This window comes from Macaca fascicularis, chromosome 2 (assembly GCF_037993035.2).
Source record: "Macaca fascicularis isolate 582-1 chromosome 2, T2T-MFA8v1.1".
Classification (NCBI taxonomy): domain Eukaryota; kingdom Metazoa; phylum Chordata; class Mammalia; order Primates; family Cercopithecidae; genus Macaca; species Macaca fascicularis.
In genome coordinates, this window is record NC_088376.1 from 32,675,994 (window position 1) to 32,686,601 (window position 10,608).

The following is a 10,608-nucleotide window of genomic DNA, read 5'->3' on the forward strand; positions in this document are numbered from 1 at the left end:
ATGTTAATTGCCATTGTTAGAGTGTGTGACTTATACAACAATATAATTGTCTCATACAATTATGTGAAGATACAGTATATATGTTATATATTACAATATTTTTCTTGTACTTAAGTTTTTGTGAGAGGGACTGTTTTGCTTTGTATCTTCGTTTCTCTACAGTGAGTTATTGGTAATCTAAGAAACATGTTCATAAACATAAGAATTGATGCACTTTTTCCTCCCAGAGATGCTGGTTAGCAGTGCTAGTGCAGAACTGACTTTACAAGATAACAGTAAAAATACTGCCCTCCATTTGGCTTGTAGCAAGGTATGTATACATTTTAAGAACATGTTTTCATTGTTAACAGTGGCATTAAAAGTTTTTTGACTTCACTAAAATGAACAGAACTCAGGACCAAACCTCTCTAATGATCACTGGTATTAGATTTCTTGAACAAAATTATTGACTTATAAGGCACCATGGCGTATCAAAGTGTCCAGTAAGCCAAATAAGTTTTGGAACACAAGCCTAAGTATAATTATCCTCTTTCCTTAATCTTAATTTTGTCCTCTTCTCCTACCCTCACTCCCAAGATGTGTTTGGGCAAATATTAAGATATTAGCCAGGAAAATTCATGGCATATGAATGGTGTTGTACATATTATATGAACTAGGGTTGCAGATTGTTGGGTATATAAATGTACCTTGAATGGTACCCAAGTTTTTATAACTTATCTGCCACAATTTTTGTAGGGTCATGAAACTAGTGCCTTGTTAATACTGGAAAAGATAACAGATAGAAACCTCATCAATGCAACCAACGCAGCCTTGCAAACGTGAGTACTGTCAGTATCTAGTATAAACTTTGTGACCTATAATTATAAAAATGATAAATGGATTTTTTTAAACATGACTGTTGGAATAGGTTTCATTAGTCATAGAAGCAATTTTAATAGTTTACAACTGTCAAAACTCATTTCTAAAATGATCACAACTAAAAGGCATATTATTTAAAATGCTTTTGAACTGAAACTTCATTACAACATTGACAATAATGTATTTTGTTCTTAATCCACCTACCTAATTTTCTGAAGGAAAGTAGTACTATTTTGTATATTTTATGGAAATGAACTAATAATATGTTACTTGAAACTAACAATAAATGAGGTAAGAAGCTTTATGTGTGTCTGTAAGCAAATAAAGTTTCTGAAAGAATCAGACTTTTTAATAATGTGAGCAGCCAACCTCCAGATTGACTGACAGAAATCTTACATCAGTGTCTCTCATTGTCCTTTACTATTCCATTTTGAGGTTTAGTAAAGATAAAAATCTTAGAATATTGTTGCCCATTCTGGGATTAGTCAGATCCCTTGAAAGTCCAAAAATTAGTCATGATGCTTGTAAGCTGTTTTCAAAACCTATTAGAATTTATGCTACTGCAGTTTACAGTTTTTAATATATAGTCTATGTCTTTACCAGCCTCATTCCTTAACAATGGAGGAATGCAATTTCAATGGTAAAATTATTTTAAACATTGAGTCTGAGAAGAAAAGTAACAAAAGGATTGGGTGAAGGTAGGGACTGTCGATGGGACCTATGGCTGAGCTTGATGTTGAGCTACACGTTGACAAGGTGTGACAGTGCATTGCACAGAGGTTCTGCTCTCCCTACCCCCATCTTTGTTATTAGGACTAGGTGCCTCAAGTTTGTACCTCTTGGTCTTCACAAGTTGACAAAAATGCTCTTTGGCAGCCAGGTGTGTGTGTGTACATGTATCATGTTTTTTCCCCTAGACCTCTGCATGTTGCTGCCCGAAATGGGCTAACAATGGTGGTTCAGGAACTTTTGGGAAAAGGAGCAAGTGTGCTTGCAGTAGATGAAAATGGTAAGTTGGTTCTATATTGTCTTCCCTTAACCTAGAGCTTTTATCTTTTGATGATCCATATTTGAAGAGAAATAAACTTGGATATTTTTTATTAGTCAAAGAGGAGAGCTAAAGTGAATAATGAATAGTAGTTTGCAGCAAAGGAATAAGGGCAAAAGAAATAGGAAAAGTTTTCTAACAGATGTACTTCTGAATTCCTGTATCATCTGTTATAGCAAAGTTAGTATTTACTGTTTATACTTGCCACTTTCTGTTGTTTTAGTAGCCAAAGATTTTGTTCTTTCAGCAAATATTATTAAGATCCTAATTAAGTGCTATATTCTTATTTAAAGTCAGTGCTTCTACTCATGCACGAGATCCTGTCCCCTTTTGCCTACTTCATAATGTCACTTTGACAGTTCTCTTTTATGTCCTGCGGTAACAATTTTTCACTCTCTTCCTGTATTATTCTTCAGTATATAAACACTAGTTCCCTCATCTTTAAAAAACAATTTATAAATCTCACTACTCTTGCCAGCTGCTGCCATATTTCTGTGTTCCCCTTTGCAGCGAAACTATTATCTTGCTGTCCCCAGTATTCACCTCTCATTCTTCCATTCTTTTGTTGTTGTTGTTGTTGTTGTGTTGTTTTTTGTTTTTGAGATGGAGTCTACCTCTGTTGCCCAGGCTGAAGTGCGGTGGCGTGATCTCAGCTTACTGCAACCTCTGCCTCCTGGTTTCAAGCAATTCTCAAGCCTCAGCCTCCCCAGGTAGCTGGGATTACAGGCACCTGCCACTATGCCTGGCTAAATTTTGTATTTTTAGTAGAGACGGGGTTTCACCATGTTGGCCAGGCTGGTCTCACACTCCTGACCTCAGGTGATCCGCCCACCTCAGCTTCCCAAAGTGCTGGGATTGCAGGTGTGAGCCACAGTGTCTGGCCTCATTCTTCCATTCTCTTTTAATTTCCCTGTAGTCAGGCCTTCTCCCCTCACCCCTACACATAACAAAACTATTCTCATCAAAACCACCTATGACTTCTACTATGTTTACTACTACTTAGCTCTCATTTTACTTGATAAATCAGCTTTTGACATAACTGATTACTTGTTTCCTTTGATAAATTTTGTTTACTCTGGTTTTTGAACCCCACACTTCCTTGGATTTCCTTCCACATTACTAGTTATTCTTTCTTAATTTCTTTTACAAAATTTCTCCCTCCTTTCCTTCTGGGACTCAGTCCTTCATTCTTTTTGCTTTCTCTATCTACATTGACTCCCTAGTGCTCTCATCAATTCCTTTGGTTTTAAATACTACCTATATGCTGAGAATTCCCAGATTTGTATCTCCAACCCAGACTTCTCATAGTCTCTGTATATCCACGTGCCTAACTGACATATCCATGTGGATATCTGATAAACAACTTAAACCTAGAAAGTCCAGAACTGAATGGTTGATCCTTTTCCACTCCCCTTGCCAGACCTACTCTCCCCACAACATCATGATCTCCATTGAAGACAATTCTTATTCTTACAATTGCTCAGGGCAAAACCCCTAGAGTCATCCTTGATTCCTCTCACTCATACCCAGTGTATAGTCCATCAGCATACACTCTTGACTCCACCTCTAAAGTAGATTTAAAATATGCCCACTTTTTTATTTATTGCTACCAGCCTGTCCTGGATCCTTTTAAAGTATATGAGAACATGTTACTCTTGAATTTCGGTTCGGTTTGGTTTTGTATTGTTTTGTTTTGTAAAGAGACAGGGTCTCACTCTGTTGCCCAGACTGGAGTACAGTGGTAGATCATAGCTGATTGTAACCTTGAACTCCTGGGCTCAAGAGAACCTCTCACCTCAGCCTCCCAAGTAGCTAGCACTACAAGTATGCACCACCATGCCCAGCTAATTTATTTTTTGTGGTGATAGACTCTCACTATATTGTCCAGGCTGGTCTTGAACTCCTGGCCTCAAGCAATCCCCCCACCTCGGCCTCCCAGAGTGCTCCACCTGGCCCCATTCATAGTTCTTAAAATGACTTTACTAGGCCCTATATGATGTGTCCTCCACCTCGTCACCTTTCTGATACTGTTTCCTAGTCTTCTCCTTTCTCTACTTGATTCTGCAATGCCAGCCCCTCCACAGCAGGGTTATACATGCATTGTGATCTTCATTCTGACTGTTTACTCTGCCTGAACACTCTGTCCCCAAACATCCCATGACTAAATCCGTCACCTGTTTCAAATCTTAGCTCCACTTTCATCTTCTCAATGAAGCATATTCTAACTACTCTGTACTACAACTTGCTAGATACTCCTACCACGGCATTCTCAGTCCTTGTTAACCTGCTTCACTCTTTCCTCTTTTTTTACATAAAGCTTTTAACATATTGTTTATTATGTTGATTGTGTGTCTTCCCCACTAAAGTGAATGTAAGCTCCACAAGAACAGTGAAATCTTTATCAGTTGCATTCACTGATATATTCTTAGTGTTCTGAATAGTGCCTGAGCAAGTGGAGGCTCAGTGAATATTTGCTGCATGAGTGAATATTTGCTGCCTGAGTGATTATGCCAAGCACCGTACTAACTTCTGAGGATACAGTGTAAAATAAGACATAGTCTACTCCCTTGGAGATAAGAGTGTAAACAGGCTATTAATGATGCACTTAAAATAGTTTAATTGGAATAAGCATAGAATGCTATGAGAGTACTTAAGAGGGTCTTCAAATCCTTTCTTGCAGGATCAGAGAAGGCATCCCAAAAAAATGTGACTGCTAAGCCAAAATCCAAAGGATAAGGAGAAAGTGGGGAAGGAACTTTCTAAGCAAAGAAAGTGGCATGTTAAGAGATATAACTGGCCGGGCACAGTGGCCCATGCCTGTGATCCCAGCACTTTGGGAGGCCAAGGCGGGTGGATCAGCTGAGGTCAGGAGTTTGAGACCAGCCCCGCCAACATGGCGAAACCCCGTCTCTACTAAAACTACAAAAATTAACCAGGTGTGGTGGCACGTACCTGTAATCCCAGCTACTTGGGAGGCTGAGGCAGGAGAATCGCTTGAACCCAGGAGGCAGAGGTTGCAGTGTGCCGAGATCACGCCACTGTACTCTAGCCTGGGTGACAGAGCGAGACTTCGTTTCAAAAAATAACTCCCATGCAGAGGAGAGGAGCCTATTTTTAGTCATATTCTGACTAGAAAACACACATGAAACATGCTTCTTTCCCCACCCCCACTATCATCCAAGGCATCCTGGCCCATGTAATGGGTTGTTCTGCCTGCCAGCAGCAGGAACAATAGCAGCAGGCACCTTTAGAAGAACCCTTGAAGGAAACGTGGGCAGTGAAGCACTCCTCTAGCTACTTTGGACAAATAAAATTTAATTAAAAGTACAGACAGCCTTCAGCCACTGCTGCCAAACTTGGAAGGACATCAGTTGTTCTCTTTGACCCTTGACAAAATGGGAACTTTACAAAGGGGGAAAAAATTACTTTTTGTGACTGGGCACAGTGGCTTACTACTGTAATCACAGCATTTTGGGAGGCAGAGGCAGGAAGATCGGTTAAAGCCAGCAGTTTGAGACCAGCCTGGGCAACAAAGCGAGACCCTGTATCTACAAAAAAATTTTAAAAATTAGCCAGGCATGGCATGTGCCTATAGTCCCAGCTACTCAGGAGGCTGAGGTGGGAGGATCACTTGAGCCCAGAGGTTGAGGGTGCAGTGAGCATGATCATCACACTGCACTCCAGCCTGGGTGACAGAACCAAGACCCTGTCTCAAAAAAAATAAATAAATAAATCCTTTCTTTATCAAGGCTAATATAGCATAGATGAAAATATGTGGGAGACTGGAAGCAACCAGATGCCCAATAGTTGAAATGTGTAACTAAACCATAGTATAATCGCACAGTGAAATACTGTATAACAATGAAAATGAACCAACTACAGTTACATATAATATTGATAAATCTCACATAATGCAACACAAAAAAGCCAGATATGAAATAATACATACTATATGATTCCATTTATATTAAGTTTTTTAAAAACTCAAAACTAAACTGTAGGCTGGGTAAGGTGGCTCACATCTGTAATCCCAGCATTTGGGAGGCTGAGACAGGCAGATCACTTGAGGCCAGAAGTTTGAGACCAGCCTGGCCGACATAGTGAAACCCCATCTCTACTAAAAATATAAAAAATTAGCTGGGTGTGGTAGCACACACCTGTAATCCCAGCTACTCTGGAGGCTGAGGCAGGTGAATCACTTGAACCTGGGAGGTAGAGGTTGCAGTGAGCCAAGTTTGTACCACTGCACTCCAGCCTGGGTGACCGAGTAAGATTCTGTCTCAAAAAACAAAAAAAAAAAGCTATAGTGTTGATGACTCCAAGTTGAAAGCAAGGAAATTACTACCCCATAAGCCAGGATAGTAGTTACCATTGTGGAAGAAGAAAGGTATAATGATTGGGTAGAGGATATATGGAGGCCTCTGGTATGCTGGTAGTGTTCTCTTTCTTAACCTGTGTGGTGGTTATACAAATGTATGTTTTGTGATAAACTATTAAAGTTCCATGTGGTATAATTGAAGCCTGGCATCACACTATTCTCACTTTTCTCCCACTCCATCCTCAAGACTGAGTGTTGTACCAACTGAGGTACCAAATGTTTCCTCCTTGGTTTGCTGTGTTGACACTTTGTGGTAACTTATGACTAAGGTCAGTTGTCTTCTGCTTAAAAAAGAATATTTACAAAGGAAATATTTGTTTTGATTTAGTAGTTTTTAAAGTTCATCTGTTTAGTTTGTCTTCAAGAGACTATGACCCCAAGAGAAAAGTTAAATTGACAACCAAGTGTCATTCGTTCAACACCTATCTTCTGAGCACCTGCCCTGTGGCGGATCCATGAAGTTATACACATTTAGATTTCTTAGCGTCAAAAAGCTTCCTTACATAACTACAAATTAAATTTTTTTATTTTTTCTTATCTTGACACTGATAAAACTACAAATTAACATTAAATCTCTGCTTACCATCCTGAAAGAAGATTCACTGATCTGTGGTGGTTTTCTTATTCTAGCCCAGTTTCTTCTGTGAATTCAGATGGATACGGATAAGTTGTGAGATCTTGGGGAAGTCGTTCTTCTCAGGGCCTGTTTCCTATTCTGTTGTCTAGTCTAACGTCTCCTTCCACCCTAGGTTTCTATGGCTATTCTTTTTCTACTTAATAGAAACTTGTAAATCATGCTGGTTACAGCAATTTCTTATAAGCTACGTAATGTAAAATATGTCTAAAGTTGAAGTACTTTAGGCTTATTTCCTTATCTTTGCTGAAATATGTCTCAGGATGCTTAATTTTTAAATTTTATCTTTAATTCTAGGCTATACCCCAGCTTTGGCCTGTGCTCCCAATAAGGATGTGGCTGATTGCCTGGCTCTCATTTTGGCCACCATGATGCCTGTCTCATCAAGTAGTCCTTTATCATCCTTGACATTCAATGCCATTAACCGTTATACCAACACCTCAAAAACAGTCAGCTTTGAAGCTTTGCCCATCATGAGGAATGAACCTAGCTCCTATTGCAGTTTCAATAACATTGGCGGGGAACAGGAGTACTTATACACTGACGTGGATGAGCTCAACGACTCCGATTCTGAGACCTACTGAGAGGCTGAGGAGGAGGGAGTTCTCACAGTAAAGCTTCAAACTGTGCTTTTTCAGGAAAAAGGCACTTTGATATTCACGTAGAAATTCAACCTAAGAGGAAAGATCGCACAGTGAGCCAGTGTTAAGAGATGTGATGACATTAGGAGGAAGAGTTTTAAAGGCAAGTTTTACAAAAGGAACTTCTAGAATCTTGAAATAGACTTGACTGAGGAAAACACGTTGATGTCAGAGTTCTTTGTGGAATTGTTTAATTTGGTTTTGCAGTGCCAGGAATAATTGGGGACACTGTGCACTCTAACCTGCTTACACAAGCAACACTATTGTAACAGAAGACATAAAGACACTAGATTTAAATTTTATCAATAAAATTACAACTAAATTTAAAGGCAATAAAAGTTTGGTAGTAGGCATTATGTGCACAGCAAATTGCAAAAGGACCAAATAACTGAAAGGTTTTTTTAATAAAATGCCATTTTGTGGGAACTGGAGTAGATGAAATGAAACATTACCTAAACCAAACTGCAATATTTCTGGAAATGAAGCTGAGATTTGGTTTTAAATGTTGAGTTTTTTTTTTTTTTTTTAAGAAAATATCTGAAAGCCTTCCAATGCTGTATTAAACCATGAGAGAAAGCAGATGTATTTTTACATTTTTTTCTTTTACATAAATATTTCAAATTTCCAATTTTTATACTATTAGAATTTAAAACCAGCTGACTGGGTGCAATACGGGTGAAAATACTTGTGACATAGACATTGAGATGGATTGGGGTCAGGCTGTTGCCCTGTTTTGAATGGTTTGGGTTTAAAATAGTACTATTTTTGTTTAAAAATGTAAAGAATTTCCAAAAAAAAAAAATTCATGAAATCGAAAAGTAGATTATTTCACCCTATTGCAGCTAAGTGGTTCTGGGGTATGGAGTCTTCAACCTCTCTACTTTGAATGGCACACCTTAGTCGCTTAGGTTACTTTTGTGTCCCCACCTTGGGTTGGGGGATTTTTTATGTTTATTCTGATCTATGAGTTTTGAAAAAGTAAATAATCAAAAGGAAAATACTTCCTTGTTGTTCATAAATTAAACATCACTAAGTCTCTTGGAAGGCATTTCTGTATTGGGCAAGATTTAAAATACTAAAGCCTTAGGTCCTATTCATATTTAAAGTAGCATGTTTGTAACCTGTTACTATTTGGAGAGAGAAGCAGTTGCCTGCCAAATTGAAGACTACTTTCAAATAGCAAAAGAGAGAGAGAAGGCTGATATTTCAGCTTTAAATAAATATTTGTGTGGTTCTGCTTTTACTGTAACTGTCACTTTCCCAGTGAAAATGATTTCATAAACATTGAGGGTCTTACAGGTATGGGTAAAGTTCTATAAATTGCAACAAAATGATACCCAATTTCATTTTATCCTTTTTGTATTGTGAAACTGGAAACTTTATGACATTGTAAATTATCAGCTGGTTTTTCTGAATATAAAGTGTGAAAACACAGAACAGTATTTTGATCTATTTGATAATTTTGTGGGTTTTTTGAAGAATTAATGAGCATGTACATAGAAATAGTGACTGCTTGAATACTGTATTTACTTGCACTCTTTCAGTACATCAAGATTCCTGTATATTTTAGAGTATAATAAAACACAGATGTGAGTTGTATTTAATGAATAATGTATTTGTATCTGTGCATATTATCTACAAATCTATAAAGTTTCTAGGGCATTGACTACTAGATTTTAAGCATTTTTTCTAAAATATTTACAGAAATTATAAGTCTAATCCCCCATCTTTTCTTTATAATATAAAGAAGTCATAATGAACCCTTCCTAATTATTAGTAGTAGGAAGGTGAATATGCATTTTAATGGCAGTGGACTACATTTTCTATTGTACCTTTTGAAAAAAAAAAGAAAAAAGAAAATTCAAGCAGATTCTAAAAGTATACATATGTGTGCTTTCTCTTTCCTTTTAGGAATTCTCTTCTGAATTCCCTGAGGGAATTTTCTAGAATCTCAGAATTGAAAGAGACCTGAGGTTCATCCACTCTCTAACCTCTTAACAAATGCAGGAGTCCCTTCTACAAGGGTGATCTTTCCACCTTGAACACTTCCAAGTGACTCTACCTCACCAAGCAGTCCATTCAGTTGTTGAGCAGCTCTAACTGTTAGAAAGGTCTTCCTTAGATGGAGTTGAAGCCTCCCTCCCGGTAACTTCTGTCTTTGGGCCCGGGTCTGTCCTCCAAGAGAACCCTGAGAATGTTGGAAGGATGAATCTCGCACATTCTGCCATGTCTTCTCTTTTACAGGCTGTTTGATTTCTCTGCTGAAGTGATTTCCAGAAGGACTCATTTGACACACTATTAGATTTACCACATCTAATGAAATCCAAGGTGTGGCTATAAAGTGACAAGCTGTTTTTAATTTATCACATATACCAGAACTTCTATCGTGCATCACTTATATGTAAATGATGCTGTTACCAAAAACATTAAGGTAGTTCTTGCGAATGCCACCCCACTAAGAAAACTATTTCATTACTTTTGTAATCCATCTGTGAGAGTCTGCCCCCCAGCTTAACCACTTCCTTTGGTCTGCACCCAATGAAGGGAAACCCCAAAGTACTGTCTCAAATGGTATTTGAACTACACTGGTATTGTTGGAATAAGTACATGAACTACTTGAATGAATGAACACAGTGCCGTAGAAATTTCCTTTATGGTTACACCTTGTATATCTAAAGCATTCAGGCCCTGTTCTGTAGTGTTTCTTATCCTCACACAGAGTAGAAAAGCCTGTTTGCTTTCTTTAACTTATGCATAAAAGATGACACCTGAAATATCTGATGTGTATTATAATACCAGCTTCTGCTCTAGAACTACTTTGGGTGAAATGGTGGTAATAGCAAATGACCTCCTTTAACAAGACACTCATCTCAAACAGTGCCATTTAGTTCAGGAGATCTCAAAGTGTAGCTGTAAATTTTGGGGTTAATTTGGCTTATATTGGACCTTTTAAAAGAAATAAAGTTTTTTAATGCAATAAATCAAGTGTCTGTCTCTTTTACAGGCAAACTTCTTTTCCCTTAAACTGTCTAGCATTGAATTGACAATT

The 10,608-nt window shown here is 38.0% G+C and overlaps 1 protein-coding gene across 22 annotated transcripts in view; it reads left to right on the top strand.

Annotated features, from left to right (window-relative positions):
* The window catches only part of ANKRD28 (ankyrin repeat domain 28), a 191,803-nt gene extending 181,263 nt beyond the window's left edge, over window positions 1-10,540 (top strand). For 11 of the 22 annotated variants that reach the window (XM_045385170.2, XM_045385171.2, XM_045385172.3 and 8 more), the window contains 4 exons: window positions 228-310; window positions 736-818; window positions 1,776-1,867; window positions 7,216-10,540. In XM_045385170.2, coding sequence (XP_045241105.1) covers window positions 228-310; window positions 736-818; window positions 1,776-1,867; window positions 7,216-7,502 — 545 coding nt within the window. In that variant the 3' untranslated portion in view covers window positions 7,503-10,540. Of the gene's footprint in view, window positions 1-162; window positions 311-735; window positions 819-1,775; window positions 1,868-7,215 lie in introns of all 22 variants that reach the window. The other 11 variants (XM_045385174.3, XM_065539362.2, XM_074030970.1 and 8 more) reach the window with 3 other exon arrangements.
* Window positions 10,541-10,608: the final 68 nt, after the last annotated feature.